Source organism: Pelmatolapia mariae, linkage group LG23 (assembly GCF_036321145.2).
Source record: "Pelmatolapia mariae isolate MD_Pm_ZW linkage group LG23, Pm_UMD_F_2, whole genome shotgun sequence".
NCBI classification, from domain to species: Eukaryota; Metazoa; Chordata; class Actinopteri; order Cichliformes; family Cichlidae; genus Pelmatolapia; species Pelmatolapia mariae.
This window is the reverse complement of record NC_086246.1, coordinates 35472363-35488997: the sequence shown is the minus strand read 5'-3', so window position 1 is coordinate 35488997 and position 16635 is coordinate 35472363. Positions and strand designations below refer to the sequence as shown.

The 16635-nt window shown below is 42.7% G+C and overlaps 3 protein-coding genes across 5 annotated transcripts; all 3 read right to left on the bottom strand.

The window, feature by feature from the left end:
* Positions 1 to 1019: 1019 nt before the first annotated feature.
* Positions 1020 to 3005, bottom strand: LOC134621070 (4-trimethylaminobutyraldehyde dehydrogenase-like). Its single transcript, XM_063467493.1, has 6 exons — positions 2565 to 3005; positions 2280 to 2468; positions 2059 to 2146; positions 1834 to 1975; positions 1526 to 1638; positions 1020 to 1442 (listed from the first exon to the last, which is right to left on the bottom strand). Exons 1-6 carry the CDS (start codon positions 2988 to 2990, stop codon positions 1348 to 1350), a joined length of 1053 nt encoding a protein of 350 aa, XP_063323563.1. The 5' UTR covers positions 2991 to 3005; the 3' UTR covers positions 1020 to 1347.
* Positions 3006 to 4748: 1743 nt separating this feature from the next.
* Positions 4749 to 10535, bottom strand: aldh9a1a.1 (aldehyde dehydrogenase 9 family, member A1a, tandem duplicate 1). 3 transcript variants are annotated; one of them, XM_063465873.1, is made up of 12 exons: positions 10421 to 10535; positions 10074 to 10235; positions 9669 to 9814; positions 9228 to 9357; positions 9003 to 9137; positions 8225 to 8421; positions 6294 to 6434; positions 6009 to 6197; positions 5788 to 5875; positions 5563 to 5704; positions 5255 to 5367; positions 4749 to 5171 (listed from the first exon to the last, which is right to left on the bottom strand). In XM_063465873.1, the coding sequence occupies exons 2-12, from the start codon at positions 10213 to 10215 to the stop codon at positions 5077 to 5079; spliced, it is 1518 nt and encodes a 505-aa protein (XP_063321943.1). In that variant the 5' UTR covers positions 10216 to 10235; positions 10421 to 10535; the 3' UTR covers positions 4749 to 5076. The 3 variants fall into 3 exon arrangements, with proteins under 3 accessions (XP_063321943.1, XP_063321944.1, XP_063321942.1); XM_063465874.1 differs by having other exon boundaries at positions 10074 to 10232; positions 10421 to 10509; XM_063465872.1 differs by lacking the exon at positions 10421 to 10535 and having other exon boundaries at positions 10074 to 10398.
* Positions 10536 to 11368: 833 nt separating this feature from the next.
* On the bottom strand, positions 11369 to 14686 carry tmco1 (transmembrane and coiled-coil domains 1). The gene is made up of 7 exons (XM_063466646.1): positions 14488 to 14686; positions 13344 to 13421; positions 13201 to 13260; positions 13035 to 13081; positions 12602 to 12669; positions 12291 to 12435; positions 11369 to 11849 (listed from the first exon to the last, which is right to left on the bottom strand). The coding sequence occupies exons 1-7, from the start codon at positions 14555 to 14557 to the stop codon at positions 11751 to 11753; spliced, it is 567 nt and encodes a 188-aa protein (XP_063322716.1). The 5' UTR covers positions 14558 to 14686; the 3' UTR covers positions 11369 to 11750.
* Positions 14687 to 16635: the final 1949 nt, after the last annotated feature.

Sequence of the window (16635 nt, the reverse complement as noted above, 5' to 3'; positions counted from 1 at the left end):
CTCAACAGCCGTCTGTGTGCATGGGTGTTGGACTTCCCCACTGGCAGAACTCAGGTGGTGAGGGTGGGTAGATGCGTCTCTAACAGCATCACCATCAACACAGGAGCACCACAGGGATGTGTCCTCTCGCCACTGCTCTACTCCCTCTACATTTCAGACTGTGTGGCCACCCATGGCTCCAACACCATTGTGAAGTTTGCTGACGACACAGTGGTGTTGGGTGCCATCTCCAACAACGATGAGGCGGCCTACATGGATGAAGTGAAGAATCTGGCATCATGGTGCCAGGACAACCACCTCCAACTGAACGTCAGCAAGACCAAGGAGCTGCTGGTGGACTTCAGAAGGAGTCAGCACAGAGACTACAAGCCCATTATCATTAATGGAGCTCCAGTGGAGAGGGTGCAGTCCTTCAAGTATCTTGGTGTCCACATCTCCTCAGACCTGACATGGTCTGGCCACATTCAGGTCCAGACCAAAAAGGCTAGGCAGCGCCTGTACCACCTACGACAACTGAGGAAGTTCAGGGTCTCTCCAAAGATCCTCAGGATTTTCTATACAGGCGCTGTGGAGAGCATCCTCACACAGAACATCACATCCTGGTTTGGGAACAGCTGTGTTAAGGACCAAAAATCTCTCCAGAGAGTGATCCGTACAGCAGAACGCTGCTGCAGGATTGCTCTCCCCTCGCTTCAGGACACCTACACCAGGAGATGCCGGACTAGAGCAGCGCAGATACTGAAGGACCCGTCCCATCCTGGCAACAAACTGTTCCAACTTCTGCAATCCGGTAGAAGGTTCCGCATCATCCGGGCAAGGACAGAGAGACTCAAGAGGAGCTTCTTCTGTTTTTCCCCATTTCTGTTTTCGTTTTTTCTATTTCCGTTGTGTTTTGTGTGCTTTTGCTGCGTTTTTCTTATTGCTGGTGTTTTCTTAAGTTGCAGTTCGTTTGGCCTCTCAGGGCCACCGTGGTATTGCATATTCTCACAGTTCAACTCACAAGCAACAAAGAAAAAGAATTTGCTTCTACAATTTTATTTTGATACAAAGGAGCAGCTGTCCAAACAACAGTACAAAGAAGTCTTCCTCTAATGCTGGTCCCAATGTTGCACGCTTGTGTGTTTCCTCAGAAAAGACCAACTTTTAAATCCAGGTATCCTTCACTTACTGATGTAATAATGAAGTACTAAAGTACTGAATACTTGGGGGGGAAAAAAGAGTGCTCGGCATCTATGCTTGTCTACATCATGTTCCACACACTCTGCATTAATTATGTGTCAGCCTAACACACTAAGAAGGGAGAAGTGAAGAGCTCTAGTCACAGTTCTGGCACAGCGGTGTAAAACTTCAAAAGAGGCTTTCGACGTCACCCATTTCCACCACTACAGTCTTCAGCTGGGAGTAGTACTCGATGGTCACCTGGCCGTTCTCTCTGCCAAAGCCTGCAGGGATCAGGAGAGAACTGGTTAATTTATTGAGCAAATGCAGCATTTACCTGGACCATGAAAAGCTCACAGCATCTTACCCGACATCTTGTATCCTCCAAATGGCACCTCTACAGGGCTGATGTTGTAATTGTTGATAAAGCAGGTCCCTGCCTCCAGGTTCTCAGCCACGCGATGGGCTCGAGAAATGTCCCTGTAGGAGGCGGAAAAGAACTGACTTTTATACAGAGAAAAGCAGTCAGTATGCAACTTGAAATTGCTACTGTGCAGTGAATTGGCCGCACTGTGAAGACCTTGAGCCACAGCCAACAGAACGCAATAAACTCATTATCTTAAAAGAGCAAGCCTTCAACTGTTGCACCACACTGCTGACTCGTGACAAACTGACCTGGTGAAGACCCCAGAGGCCAGTCCAAAGGTGGTGTTGTTGGCTCTCTGGATCACTTCTTCCTCTGTGTCAAAAGGCAAAACGGACATGACAGGGCCAAAAATCTCCTCCTTCACACAGGTCATGTCGTCTCTGCAGTTATCTGTGTCGAGAGACCTTGTGTGTTAAAAAACAAAGCTGAGTGTGCGTGTGCTGTACCACCATTAACCAAAGTGTCAGACATACCGAGTACGCATGGCGACATGAAATACCCCCCTTTCAGTTTGGGGTCACTGGGGACAAAGGGATCTCCTCCACAAAGCACTCTGGCTCCCTAGCAAAAAAATAAATAAATAAATAATTACAAGAGCAACGTTAAAGAACACCCACAGTAATACAGATTCTTTGTGCTTAACTGAGAAACCACAAACTATTAAAGCTAATTCACTCCCTCTAATGAAAAGCACCTCTTTCTTGGCCTGACTGACAAATCCCAGCACTTTCTCCAGCTGTGGTTTGCTGATCAGAGCTCCCATCCTGGTGCTCTCGAGCAAGGGGTCACCAACAGGGATGGCCTTGGTCCTCTTGACTACCTCCTCTAGGAACTGTGGCATGATCTCCCGCTGCACAAACACTCTGGTCCCATTGCAGCACACCTGCATATTTCAGCACAAAGTTAATACACCAAAACCTTCAAGAGTCTGTCTTTCACCAGGCTGCACAGTACACAAAAGTACAACGTACAGACTCACCTGTCCCTGTGTCAGGAAGTTCGCCATTAGTGCCCCCTTCACTGCATTCTCCAGTTCGCAGTCTTTGAAGATGATGAGAGGAGATTTCCCTCCAAGCTCCAGAGTCACCTGCTTCACACTCTTTGCAGACATTTCCATGACCTGAAAGTAAAGAGAGCAGCCATGGTCTGTGGGCTTGTATAACAAAGTCACCTTTAGCTTAAAATAAAGCAGCAGATCTTTAAGGCTGGTTAGGGTGACCCTCCAGCCTGCAGGAGATCTCCAGAGCAGAACAAGGGCTACTGTTGTCACCTCCAGGTCGGTGTACTGTGTGCTGGACGAAAGGTGCAAACGCATAGAAAAATCTGCGTTTTCAAAAATACCCGGGTACGTGTGGACGTAGCCTGAAGGTCCTGTGTGCTTACACTTCCTCCCAGAAGCATGCATGTTAGGTTAACTGGTGTGTCTGTGTATATGAATAATGGTCTTTCTGTATTACCTTTAGGATGGATGATGGCATGTCCAGGTCAGTCTGGCATTTTTAACATTTGTTTTAAACAGTCTTCTTAAGTCTATAAATAAGTGACACTTTCTCTGAAAACGAGTGTGATTTTATGATGTTGTGATTATGACAACAAGGTCCATATAGTTAAACAATAACCGCTTTACTGATAAGGCAGCAGCACCATGTTGTAGTTTAACTTCATCCTCTGGTCTGCTGTCCTTTGATCTTTCCAGTTGAGGCAGATGGCTGCTCTTCCCAAAACCTGGTTATGATGGAGGTCTCTTCCTGTTAAAAGGAAGCTCTTCGTCTCGCTCACAGAGGGATCGCTGATTGTTGGCATTTTCTGTCTAATATTGTAGTCTTTACTTTGCAATATAAACCACCTTGAGATGACTGTTGACGTGATTTCAGTATAGTACGGTGGCCCTGAGAGGCCAAACGAACTGCAACTTAAGAAAACACCAGCAATAAGAAAAACGCAGCAAAAGCACACAAAACACAACGGAAATAGGAAAAACGAAAACAGAAATGGGAAAAACGGAAACTGAAATAGGAAAAAGCAGATTTCCAAAAGCACAAGGGAAATGTTTCTGGGGAGACAATAACCAGACGGACCAGTTGCAGGAACCAAAATACACAATAGTGCCCAGCCGACTGTTCACAAAGCTCAGGGATCTGGGACTCAACAGCCGTCTGTGTGCATGGGTGTTGGACTTCCCCACTGGCAGAACTCAGGTGGTGAGGGTGGGTAGATGCGTCTCTAACAGCATCACCATCAACACAGGAGCACCACAGGGATGTGTCCTCTCGCCACTGCTCTACTCCCTCTACATTTCAGACTGTGTGGCCACCCATGGCTCCAACACCATTGTGAAGTTTGCTGACGACACAGTGGTGTTGGGTGCCATCTCCAACAACGATGAGGCGGCCTACATGGATGAAGTGAAGAATCTGGCATCATGGTGCCAGGACAACCACCTCCAACTGAACGTCAGCAAGACCAAGGAGCTGCTGGTGGACTTCAGAAGGAGTCAGCACAGAGACTACAAGCCCATTATCATTAATGGAGCTCCAGTGGAGAGGGTGCAGTCCTTCAAGTATCTTGGTGTCCACATCTCCTCAGACCTGACATGGTCTGGCCACATTCAGGTCCAGACCAAAAAGGCTAGGCAGCGCCTGTACCACCTACGACAACTGAGGAAGTTCAGGGTCTCTCCAAAGATCCTCAGGATTTTCTATACAGGCGCTGTGGAGAGCATCCTCACACAGAACATCACATCCTGGTTTGGGAACAGCTGTGTTAAGGACCAAAAATCTCTCCAGAGAGTGATCCGTACAGCAGAACGCTGCTGCAGGATTGCTCTCCCCTCGCTTCAGGACACCTACACCAGGAGATGCCGGACTAGAGCAGCGCAGATACTGAAGGACCCGTCCCATCCTGGCAACAAACTGTTCCAACTTCTGCAATCCGGTAGAAGGTTCCGCATCATCCGGGCAAGGACAGAGAGACTCAAGAGGAGCTTCTTCTGTTTTTCCCCATTTCTGTTTTCGTTTTTTCTATTTCCGTTGTGTTTTGTGTGCTTTTGCTGCGTTTTTCTTATTGCTGGTGTTTTCTTAAGTTGCAGTTCGTTTGGCCTCTCAGGGCCACCGTGGTATTGCATATTCTCACAGTTCAACTCACAAGCAACAAAGAAAAAGAATTTGCTTCTACAATTTTATTTTGATACAAAGGAGCAGCTGTCCAAACAACAGTACAAAGAAGTCTTCCTCTAATGCTGGTCCCAATGTTGCACGCTTGTGTGTTTCCTCAGAAAAGACCAACTTTTAAATCCAGGTATCCTTCACTTACTGATGTAATAATGAAGTACTAAAGTACTGAATACTTGGGGGGGAAAAAAGAGTGCTCGGCATCTATGCTTGTCTACATCATGTTCCACACACTCTGCATTAATTATGTGTCAGCCTAACACACTAAGAAGGGAGAAGTGAAGAGCTCTAGTCACAGTTCTGGCACAGCGGTGTAAAACTTCAAAAGAGGCTTTCGACGTCACCCATTTCCACCACTACAGTCTTCAGCTGGGAGTAGTACTCGATGGTCACCTGGCCGTTCTCTCTGCCAAAGCCTGCAGGGATCAGGAGAGAACTGGTTAATTTATTGAGCAAATGCAGCATTTACCTGGACCATGAAAAGCTCACAGCATCTTACCCGACATCTTGTATCCTCCAAATGGCACCTCTACAGGGCTGATGTTGTAATTGTTGATAAAGCAGGTCCCTGCCTCCAGGTTCTCAGCCACGCGATGGGCTCGAGAAATGTCCCTGTAGGAGGCGGAAAAGAACTGACTTTTATACAGAGAAAAGCAGTCAGTATGCAACTTGAAATTGCTACTGTGCAGTGAATTGGCCGCACTGTGAAGACCTTGAGCCACAGCCAACAGAACGCAATAAACTCATTATCTTAAAAGAGCAAGCCTTCAACTGTTGCACCACACTGCTGACTCGTGACAAACTGACCTGGTGAAGACCCCAGAGGCCAGTCCAAAGGTGGTGTTGTTGGCTCTCTGGATCACTTCTTCCTCTGTGTCAAAAGGCAAAACGGACATGACAGGGCCAAAAATCTCCTCCTTCACACAGGTCATGTCGTCTCTGCAGTTATCTGTGTCGAGAGACCTTGTGTGTTAAAAAACAAAGCTGAGTGTGCGTGTGCTGTACCACCATTAACCAAAGTGTCAGACATACCGAGTACGCATGGCGACATGAAATACCCCCCTTTCAGTTTGGGGTCACTGGGGACAAAGGGATCTCCTCCACAAAGCACTCTGGCTCCCTAGCAAAAAAATAAATAAATAAATAATTACAAGAGCAACGTTAAAGAACACCCACAGTAATACAGATTCTTTGTGCTTAACTGAGAAACCACAAACTATTAAAGCTAATTCACTCCCTCTAATGAAAAGCACCTCTTTCTTGGCCTGACTGACAAATCCCAGCACTTTCTCCAGCTGTGGTTTGCTGATCAGAGCTCCCATCCTGGTGCTCTCGAGCAAGGGGTCACCAACAGGGATGGCCTTGGTCCTCTTGACTACCTCCTCTAGGAACTGTGGCATGATCTCCCGCTGCACAAACACTCTGGTCCCATTGCAGCACACCTGCATATTTCAGCACAAAGTTAATACACCAAAACCTTCAAGAGTCTGTCTTTCACCAGGCTGCACAGTACACAAAAGTACAACGTACAGACTCACCTGTCCCTGTGTCAGGAAGTTCGCCATTAGTGCCCCCTTCACTGCATTCTCCAGTTCGCAGTCTTTGAAGATGATGAGAGGAGATTTCCCTCCAAGCTCCAGAGTCACCTGCTTCACACTCTTTGCAGACATTTCCATGACCTGAAAGTAAAGAGAGCAGCCATGGTCTGTGGGCTTGTATAACAAAGTCACCTTTAGCTTAAAATAAAGCAGCAGATCTTTAAGGCTGGTTAGGGTGACCCTCCAGCCTGCAGGAGATCTCCAGAGCAGAACAAGGGCTACTGTTGTCACCTCCAGGTCGGTGTACTCTGAGTCTGTCCAATTCATACAACATCCTGAAAGATGAAAAGTGAAGCCAATGCAGAAGTGGTGGAACTCTGGTGGTCACTTAAGGATGACGACTCATTTAGATTTCTGCAGAAAATCTTTGTAGAGCCTGCGGCATTAATGCTTGTGTGTGGTACATTATGTGTTAACTACAGTGTGTTTGCATCCTGGTGTTTTATATGCAGTACCAGTTGACTGAAACAAAACACTGGGACTCTTTTATCCTCCTGGGTCCCCACTCTCTCTCTGCAGTCAGTTTTCTTTTTAGGGGCAAACATATTTGTAACTGACATTGTTTCACTTGTTTGTACGTTCCGTCATGTCAGTTCCTATAACTTCAGTTCTCGTTCCAGGCTGAAATTTGATGCTATGATTTTTTCTTTCTTATACTGAGATGATGACTGTTACTCTCTCATTGACAAGTTTAAAAAATAGTAACTTGAAATGCACATGAGGAATTAACAGTTGTTGAACAGGCCAATCACAATAGCGGTATAGCTAGTAAAGCAGTATAGCAAGGTAGTATAGCAAGATAACTCATGACACCAATTGTATGCATGCATGTGGAATCTTATCACAACTGGGCCTCAAGTTTTATTGCACCTTCACAGAAGGTTCATTGTAGACTTGAAGATCTGCAGACATCCTACTCTTAAGGAGGTGACGGCCAAGCAGAAAACAAGGTCATAATTCTTTCCGTGAGGGAGTGGGTTTAAGGATGGGGCTGATGGTATAGCCCCCCCCGTGAGATGAGCTGGACTGAAGGAATAGAGATGTATGATATGCTATGGAATGTTCTTTGTTTAAGAGTGTCTGTGATGGGGTATATAACATTTAAGGGCAGCGGCCACAATTCAGAAATCACCCTAGTGCTTGACTGGAGTGGTGCTCTTCATATTAAAATATGTTATTAAACTCACTTCAAATAATGCTCATCGAGGTGTTTGCAGGTTATTGTTAAAATTTCCATAACACTACATTTCTAGGGAGGTGCAGATCAGGTCGCACTGTAGGATTTTTAGAGGGGTTTGTGGTTCCAACATAGCTACGGTGTAGATTTCCCCACAGGAGTATAAATACCCAATAAGTGAGTCCAAAAGGGAGCCATCCTAAATTCCCATGTTTAAATGTCCAAGTCCACAGCACTAAATTTAGTTTACATCATGGTTGAGAAACATACATAAATGAATGAAATAAAATACTACTACTTCTTCTTCTTCTTCTTCTTCTTATTATTATTATCATTATTATGACGACGACTACTACTACTACTACTACTGACTTCTATGGACAGTTTCCGTTTTAGTATATTGCTAACTTAGCATTCTACCTGCTTATCCAAATATGGCAACTTCTGTCTTCTGTCAAAACAAAAAACATCATAGCAGCAGACAATATGCTAATGCTTAACGTGGAGACATCACAGTGCCTATGTGCATCTATCATACTCTCTATGTTCTAAGCTAAAATATTCTATATTAGTAAACAGATCACATTCCTTTATTAAACGGGTTAAAAAAAAATTACTTTGAAGGTCATCAGTGTATCTGGGCAGCCCAGTTACAGTCCATGTGTGGGAAACAATGCTGTACTGGTCTGTGTACCTTTTTGCCTGTAGGAACACTCCCCGTGAAAGAGACTTTAGCAACTTTTGGATGATGGCAGAGCAAGCTGCCGGTCTCTGCTCCACCTTGGACCACACAGAAAAGCCCGTCAGGTACCCCAGCCTCTTTGTAGATCTCAGCCAGGATGACGGCAGTCAGCGGAGCCATTGGAGAGGGTTTAAATACCATGGCATTACCTGAAAACCCAACCAAATTTAAATCCTGCAAAGCTATCTTTGTGAATGGTCACATGAGACAAGACAAACAGACAGAAACAAGCTGTACAACAGGTGGATTGATAGGACTGGTGTTCATCAGTGATGTGACAGAGGCTCTGTGGCTCTGCTACATTATTTTTAGCAGGCTCTTCCCATTTTAAACTGCCAATCTTTTGCTTTTGTCTCTCTCACTCTTGTTTTTCTCCACTCTTTTCTTGCCTTTCACACTCGCAGCAAGTTGAAGCTGATGGCTCTTCTTGTAAACAGACCCTCACCAATTACTGCTCACTGAGGATGTCCTACTGTTTTTTTTTGTTTGTTTTTCAAATATGATATAAACCTGTTCTCTGTTAAGCTTTGTCTGTGTGTGTCTGTAAAACAGACACACAGACAAAGAGGGACATTTGTTGTTTTGTCTCTGTGCCCCCCCCCCCCCATCTATGAAAAAGTATGTCTTCTCTAGCCTGTCTTGTTTCAGTCCCCTGCTCTCCTATATGTCGCAATCCTCTGTTGTACAGATTACTGACAGCAGATGATATACATGCTGTTATAAAACTCACCACATGCTAGAGCAGGAGCAGACTTCCATGATGCAATCTGGAAAGGGTAGTTCCATGCACCGATTCCCACACACACACCGAGTGGCTCCCGTCTAGTGTAAGCAAATGCTCCCCCAGGGAGCTGGATGTGCTGGCCTGCACCAAAATGACAGCACAAGGTTAAAAACAATACCAAATGGAGGTTTTTGCAACTTTTGACAAACACAGAAGCATTGGTGCACCCACCCGCAAGTGTACCAGCCAGGCCGGCATAGTACTCAATGCTCTGCCAGGCAATGTCAATATCCACCAGAGCCTCAGTGATGGATTTCCCATTGTTGATCACTTCCAGCTTTGCAATTTTTTCCCTCCTTTCCTATTTTTTTAACATGCATAAAGGGGGAAAAAAAAAGCATGGAACTATTTTAATTGACACTCATCAGTAATTTTGTGGAACAAGATGTCTTGTTTTAAGATTATGCAATGACAGAGAGACAATAGAGACACACAAAAGGTTAAATTGGTTCAAATGTAGGCCAGCAGTGGAGGGAGGGGTGCATTTTAATGAATAACTAATGTCTTATTGCAGGCTTCCAACAGTCAACTCCAATTTATATTGCGCAAACACTGAACTAGACAGTTTCCTGGACTGCTGGTGGTTATTACACAACAGCTTGACCGTCTCACCCTGATAATGCGAGCAGCCTCTAACATCACCCGAGCCCTCTCCATGCCTGCCATCTTGCTCCACTTCTGGTAGGCGGCGTAGGCACTCTGTATGGCTTCGTCCACCTCCTCAGCCCCACAGGGCACCATCTGACACAGGACCCGGCCTGCAGAGACCAGAAGAACACCAGGTTACAGAGCTCTACACCATGCATTTTTCTATGCGCCAAATCTCTTTTCCATTTCTAACAATTGTCATTTTTAACTTGAATCAGTAAAAACACCCTCACTAACAGTAGTGCTCTTCTTTCAAATAATTCCAGAAAAACTGCAGGCCTTTACACCACCATCACTTCTTTTCCCCAGAATACGTGTCCTTACAGGAGCATTAAGGCTAAAGCAGATTTTAAAGAGCAGTATATTCACCAGTTGCAGGCTCAAACACGGGCTCAGCGTTTTTCTCCTCCCTGGGTTTCACTCGTTTTCCACCCCAGAAGTTCAGAGGCTCCGTGACAACCACGGTCCCCGTCGAGGCTCCGGGCATCGTGTCGAGGGTTGACTGGGCCATTTCCAGATACAAAGTGCCTGCTGGGAATTATGTAGCAAAGTTATAAAACAGATGTGCAACTTAGGACAAGTGATTTAAACCGGGTCGCTCCCTTTGCTAACGTGAAGCTAGCTCCGACATTAAGTTAGCTAAACTTGCACAAGAAAGGCAGAGCGTGCAGATTTTAAATATGATAGCAAACAAGTAAAAGTAGCTGAAGTACTACCGCTTATGCTCCCGCAGAAGGACTGGAAATGAAGGCAAACGCTAGCATTTCACAGCCAGTTTAGCGGCCAGAAGACCACGCCTCCTTCATGCTACCACCCCGCAGTGTGACGGGTGCAAAGAATATAATAACTAGCACATTATAAAAGAGAGATTTGTGTTAATCAGAGCCCAAGTAAACTTAGAGGGATTAAAGAGCTTTATATGAAAGTACTATTCAGACTAGTTTTAAGTGTTTACCCGGAATACTTTGAGAATTTCATTACTTTATTTTTGTTAGCAAATTTATGAAAGGAGCAAGAACTGATGTTTGATGTTTTTGCCGTTGCTTTAATTTCTGGCCAGATTGTGGCATCTTGCTTGTTTCATACAACCATGAAATGTATCCACAGCCTGTGTGGAGTTCACCTGTGCTAAACTGAATGCACTGATAATTTAATAAGGTGGACACCTGCTTATGTAATATCCCAGAGATCACTTTTCGGGACCTCAGATTGTATGCAAAACATGGCCGTGGCTTCTGATTGGTGCTTTAAACTTGCACGTTTTCTTAAAGCCAGCAGGAAGTGACTCCTGGAGATGCATAAAGAAGCCAGTTACTGCATATAGAAGTCGATGGGGGGGGGGACCATCATCCTACTCAATGTACAACTTCAGTAAACACTTTTCTTGAAAATTAAAATTACTTGACAATAGCTGGTAAGATTTTAGATGGGAAGGATAGTTTTTGTGCCACATCCCACAATTTTTAGTTTCAACTTTTAATCACTGACATTTAAAAAAAAAAGATCTGGTCTTAATTTAGTTCAGCAGCATCGGCATACTCTTGTTTGTTTTCTCTTAAAAATATCTTGTTCACTCAAATGAGTTTCACTCCATAGCTTCCCTTTAAATTAGATGACAGTACAAAGAGACAAAAAAAACAACAAAAAAAAAGATATGCCTGAAATATAATCATAAAACTTTATTAATATGCATGACACAACAGTACACAATGACATACAATAATACTGAAACTGGATCAGATGTTACTGTGTCAATCGTTAATTTAAAATCTCCAAACACTCCATGAATTGTGCTAAATGCACAGCTGACATTTGTAACCTTTGATAATCAACAGAATGAACTATAATTTTCCTATAATTCTAACCAAAACAGATGTAATGTTTAATGTTAAATAAACAACAAAATGAATAAGAAATCAAACAGAAAGTAGTGGTACTGTAGCTGCAACAGGTAAGACTTTTAACCTCAGCAGGAGCAGTTCTGTCTGTGCGCTGGTGGGGGCGCTATGACTGCAGGCAGCAGTGCAGGAACATCTGGGCTGCTGATTACGAAAACTTAGCTGCTTGTGGAGGAGGTCCTAAAAAGCCTCCGGCCTGTTTGGTTGCAGCTCTGGAGGGTGCAAGACCGAGCATCTTCTGAATGTTCTACAGGAAAAAACAAAAAACAAAAAAACAGCAGAAACTCTAAAACAAATACCCAAACCAGCACAGAATATACATTTGATAACACTTAGTATGCACGATATTAACCCTGATATATTGCTGTATATTATTCTACACATACAGTTTCCTGCTAACACCACTAACCAATGGAACAGTTGGATGTGTATTTAACAAACAATACAGAATTTGTCCTAAGGGTGGCAGTAGAGAACACAGCATGTTACTTAAATTAACTCAACTGCCTTGGTCTCCCTGTGGAAACCAGATAATATCCTCTGGAGGTGTTTATGCTGAATCTGAGTAACAGTAAGCTATTTAGTCCTTGTACAGCTGCAGTGAGAGCTCTGTCCATATTGCCATCAATAAGTCAGACTTGTTCCTGGTGAGTATGTCCACTGATATACAGTAAAAGTATAGACTTACCTGTCTGATGGACATGGTGCAGAGGATATAGAGGAAAATAAAGGAGCAGTCGGTGTAATCCTCGCCCAGCAGGTTGCGGTGTGACAGTCCCTGGATATACGACAGTGGCACAAATGGCAATTTGGCCACAACTCTTCCATCGAAACTGAACGTAACATAAAAAGCCAAAAAGGGAACTTGTTTAAAACAGTGGACTGGACAAGTTACAAGTTACTTTCTTATATTTTGCCTGATGCGTTTTTGTTTTTTTTATGAAAAGAGAAAGCTTTTTAACAAAATGTGAAACAGTATTTTACCCTGCAGTAACTTACATGGAGTTGAACATGCCCATGAGAGCTGTGAAGCAGAAACCAATGGCGAACATGGATTTCATCCGCACCTACAAAACAAACACTCAGGATTTAAAACACATACATTTAACTATAAACACTTAAATTAAAATATATAAGGTTTGACTGGAATGATCAGAGGGCAAAATTTTGACCCGCCTCTCAACTGATTTAAGGGTCTGTTACTTACTAAATTTAAAAAAAAATAAAATAAAAAAAATAAAAATGCTACAGTTGTTGAAATGAAAACAAAATGGTCATTCTGAAGGGGTCATGTGGGAACTTTTTTTCAGATTCAGTTAGTTGTAAATGGAATGACCTCACTAAACTACAATTTAACTAAGATAACTAGACAACTGCAGTATCAAACATTAAGCCCGGGCTGCATATTAACTGGAAACAAAACACCTCTCACCATAGACAGGTCTCTGTTGTTGTTCTTCAGCTTCTCCTCTTGCCTTTCTGCAACACAATCATACACAAAACACTGTTATCCAGAGGAGAAGGGCTGATCATAAAAGTAGTCCACTGAGGTCTTTCTGTTATAACACAGAACACCGGTTTGTTTAGAGGGTTCTTACCAATCTTCTTCTTTTGTTGGCGTCCAGCAGATTCAGTTATGGTTTCCTTTTTCTTCTCAACTAGTATCAGAGAGGACAAAATTAATCTTTTAACAATCTGAAGAAAAATAGCAAGTTAACAAGACAACACTTGAGTCACTTACGTTTTTTGCTTTGCTTTTCCACTTCAGCCTTTAGCCTCTTGTACTTTTCAGTCCGATACACTAAAACCCAGGTAATCCCTGAGGAGAAAATACGATTGCTTAAATGAAGAAAAACCCAAAAAACATTGAAAACTGCCACTGAAGTTTCCAACAGTTCACACTGATCACATATGTGAAATTTTTGCACATTTCTGAAACCTTTTCCTGAATCAGAAGAAATTTCTGCAACCACAGTATCCAATAAGCTTTGCATCCTCTTCTGTCACACCCACCCTCTGCATTCCTCCTTCACTCTATCCATGGACTTCCTCTACGGTCCACACAGCTCACTGATGATCAGTTCTCTTCTTAGACCAGCTTTACCAACTCTTTCCCATAGATTAATGGCATGTCTCATCAACTCTATCTCTCTGCAGTTATTACAGCTCTCCACATCACTCTTGTTGTTGAAAACTGGTAGAGTACACGTCTTCTCTAATCCTCAGGCATCCTCTCACTTTCTAAGATTGTGTTAAACAATGTACTTAAAAAGTCCACTGCCCTCTCTCCCTTCTAGACATCTCCATACTGCCACAGGTATGTCTTCTGGACTAGCCATCTTTAAATTCTTTATTCTCTTCATCACTCACTCTAATATGCTGACAAAATACAACAAAAAGACTTCTACCTCTACGTCTACTCTGGAATGTAAATCATACACAAATGTGGTTAAATAATGTCTTACTTCCGTATCTAAACTAAACATTAAAAATTAAATTGTAACAAATGATTTTTTTAAATTTATTCTTTTCAAATTGTTGATGTAGATCAATGACTGTAGAAAACAGGGTTAGTCTGACTGTTTTCTACAGTCATTGATGTAGATAGCGAGGAAGTCAATATTCTCCCCGAGGAAAGCGTGTCAAACGTAAGTCAAGGCTTTTATTGCGAAATTTTAACCGGAAGACACAAACGTTAAGCTGTAATCAGTCATTAACAAAGTACAGGTCAACAAAAGCAACAAAATTGCGAATTAATGAATATTAATAACACTGAAGACGTTTCCCTACCATATAATCCAGAGTAATGTAATATTCTGAGCTATAACTGTTTTCTGGAGCACGGTAAAACGCCTGCCTCGACCTGTCAGACGGATTTGGCTCACCTTCGGCTAACAACGCTGTACAAATGGAGATGAAGACGATCAAAATGGTGTCTGCGAACATGGTACTCATGGTGTCAAAGTCCCGTTTTCCCGGCCGTAGAAAGGAAAAGTATTTACTTTATATCAAAAGATAAACCCTGACCGCCTTCCGCTGAGCTGAGTTTCAGCTTCATACAGCCCTGTCAGCGTTACTGCAGAGGTCAGACCATGAAAAAGCACTTCCGGTTCATCCGACCGAGCCAAAAAAAAAAAATTCAAAATGCATATACATACACAAAAATATGTAACAATGCAGAGAGATTTTTCTTAACCATTTTACAAATAGTGGACACTTCAGGACATTCCCATACCACGTGGTCAAAATTGTACTTGAGGGGCAGTCTTGGAGTTTTTTCTATAAAGATGCCCTTCCGTGTTGCCATATTTTTTCATAATTGTCCAAATTTCTTTATACTTACCTAAAATACTAAATTCCAATTTCCTCCATCTTGTAGCCAACTTTTTGATTTTTTGCATCTAAATCATGTTTGCTAATACCACACTACCCAAAAGTTTAAAAACTGTTCATCCATCCATTTTCTACACCCTGGTAAGATTGCCAATCAATCACAGGACAAACACAAAAAGAGAAACAATCACTCACATTCTCACCTACAGTCAGTTTTGAATCACTAATTAATCTAGCCAACGTGCATGGTTTTAAAACAGGAATTTCAACTCATTGTTATAATGGGTCACAAGCTCACTTTGATCTTAAGAGGGCCAGACCAGTGAAACTCCCCTTTCTGTCAGTGAAAATAAGTTTAAATAAACATTTAATATCTTAATACTAAACAAGAACTATCTTAATATGAGAAAAAGAAGAGTAATTGCAACAGTGCAACTTAGTTTTTCCACATGCTAAAGAAATGCTGCTCTCATTAATGGAAGAAAGACTATTTTGGCTTAAATTGCCAGAAATAAAAGTATGAAATTACAGAAAAACAATCCTGGTAGCTCATCATCTAAAAAAGAAAGTCTCTGTTAATTCACAGAAAATGTCCCTTTTTTGCAGACCCAGTGTAAAAACATATGTTTCTATAGTCCAGTGGTTCCCAAACTTTTTTTTGCTGGGCCCCCCTTTGTTTACAAGAAAAATGTTCGCGCGCACGCACACGCACAAACACATCCTCCAACCACACACACCCATATTTTGCTCCATAGAGATTGACAGACCACGTGACTTTCGCGCATTGCATGCCGGAAACCCGTGGCAAAACAATCAAAGTACCGCATCAAATGCAAGCATTTGCAGCACCACAAAACGTTCATTCGCCGGTTTCAGTACCTTCTTGCTTTTTCTTTGCCCCCCAAAAGAGGAATGTACAAAACTAAAGAGAACAATGCCGGACCGTACAAAGACAGACTCGACGAAAAGGCAAAGAAAAGGTACGAGGAAAAAATCAAAGGAGTGAAAGGGTCAGACCCTTAGGAGCACACAGAGTGGACAAAAGACGTTAGCGTGCTGCCCAACTTTCACCACGCTCAGATTTATAATTATACGGTTCTTGGAGTGAGTGCATACACTCATGAAGCTTTTAGTAACTTCAGGTCACTGCAACAAGCCCAGGTACAGTTTACCGACGGATGGGTACAGGACCTTGAAATGCACCGTGTAGAACGAAAGACCATCATACGTATCGTAAGTTTACCAGTCTCACAAATCGTCTTCATAAATACACATTCGTTAACCGTTTATTAATATAACCTTTGAGCTCAACGGTAATTAATTAGTAGTGGAAATAATTTCTGGTACGCATTACAGAAATGTAGCAGTGACAATAATATTGTATGTTGTAATCGTACTGGGCAATTAGTGATACAAAAAACTGTTTTATCCTGTGAATAAAAGTATACGTTTTTGTCAATGTACCGTGGTAATAACTGAAGCGAAACGCAATATTCTGTCAGTACAATTCACTATTTATGCACAATAAATAAAGGAGCATAGCGCGACAATTTCTGTTCAGCGCCAGACTTGCTTGTAACCTATATCACCAATTATGTTATGAAAAATGACGTATTAACTACTACAAAACACTTACCTTTGTGGAAATGCTTGGAGCAGACTAACATGTGAGCTGGAGTGTTCTGAGACATTATATTTGG

What these genes read in the sequence shown, in the direction of transcription:
- aldh9a1a.1 (XM_063465873.1), bottom strand. Translation starts at nt 10,215, where the DNA reads ATGGCCCAGTCAACCCTCGACACGATGCCCGGAGCCTCGACGGGGACC. An exon ending in CGTGTTTGAGCCTGCAACTG is followed by an intron (nt 9,815 to 10,073) that starts GTGAATATACTG and finishes TGGTCTCTGCAG; the next exon opens with GCCGGGTCCTGTGTCAGATG. An exon ending in GTGTTCCTACAGGCAAAAAG is followed by an intron (nt 6,435 to 8,224) that starts GTACACAGACCA and finishes CTTTACTTTCAG; the next exon opens with GTCATGGAAATGTCTGCAAA.
- LOC134621070 (XM_063467493.1), bottom strand. Translation starts at nt 2,990, where the DNA reads ATGCATGCTTCTGGGAGGAAGTGTAAGCACACAGGACCTTCAGGCTAC. An exon ending in ACTTCCTGACACAGGGACAG is followed by an intron (nt 2,469 to 2,564) that starts GTGAGTCTGTAC and finishes TGAAATATGCAG; the next exon opens with GTGTGCTGCAATGGGACCAG. An exon ending in TGGAGGATACAAGATGTCGG is followed by an intron (nt 1,443 to 1,525) that starts GTAAGATGCTGT and finishes TGATCCCTGCAG; the next exon opens with GCTTTGGCAGAGAGAACGGC.
- tmco1 (XM_063466646.1), bottom strand. Translation starts at nt 14,557, where the DNA reads ATGAGTACCATGTTCGCAGACACCATTTTGATCGTCTTCATCTCCATT. An exon ending in TACAGCGTTGTTAGCCGAAG is followed by an intron (nt 13,422 to 14,487) that starts GTGAGCCAAATC and finishes TTTTCTCCTCAG; the next exon opens with GGATTACCTGGGTTTTAGTG. An exon ending in ACAACAGAGACCTGTCTATG is followed by an intron (nt 12,670 to 13,034) that starts GTGAGAGGTGTT and finishes TTTGTTTTGTAG; the next exon opens with GTGCGGATGAAATCCATGTT.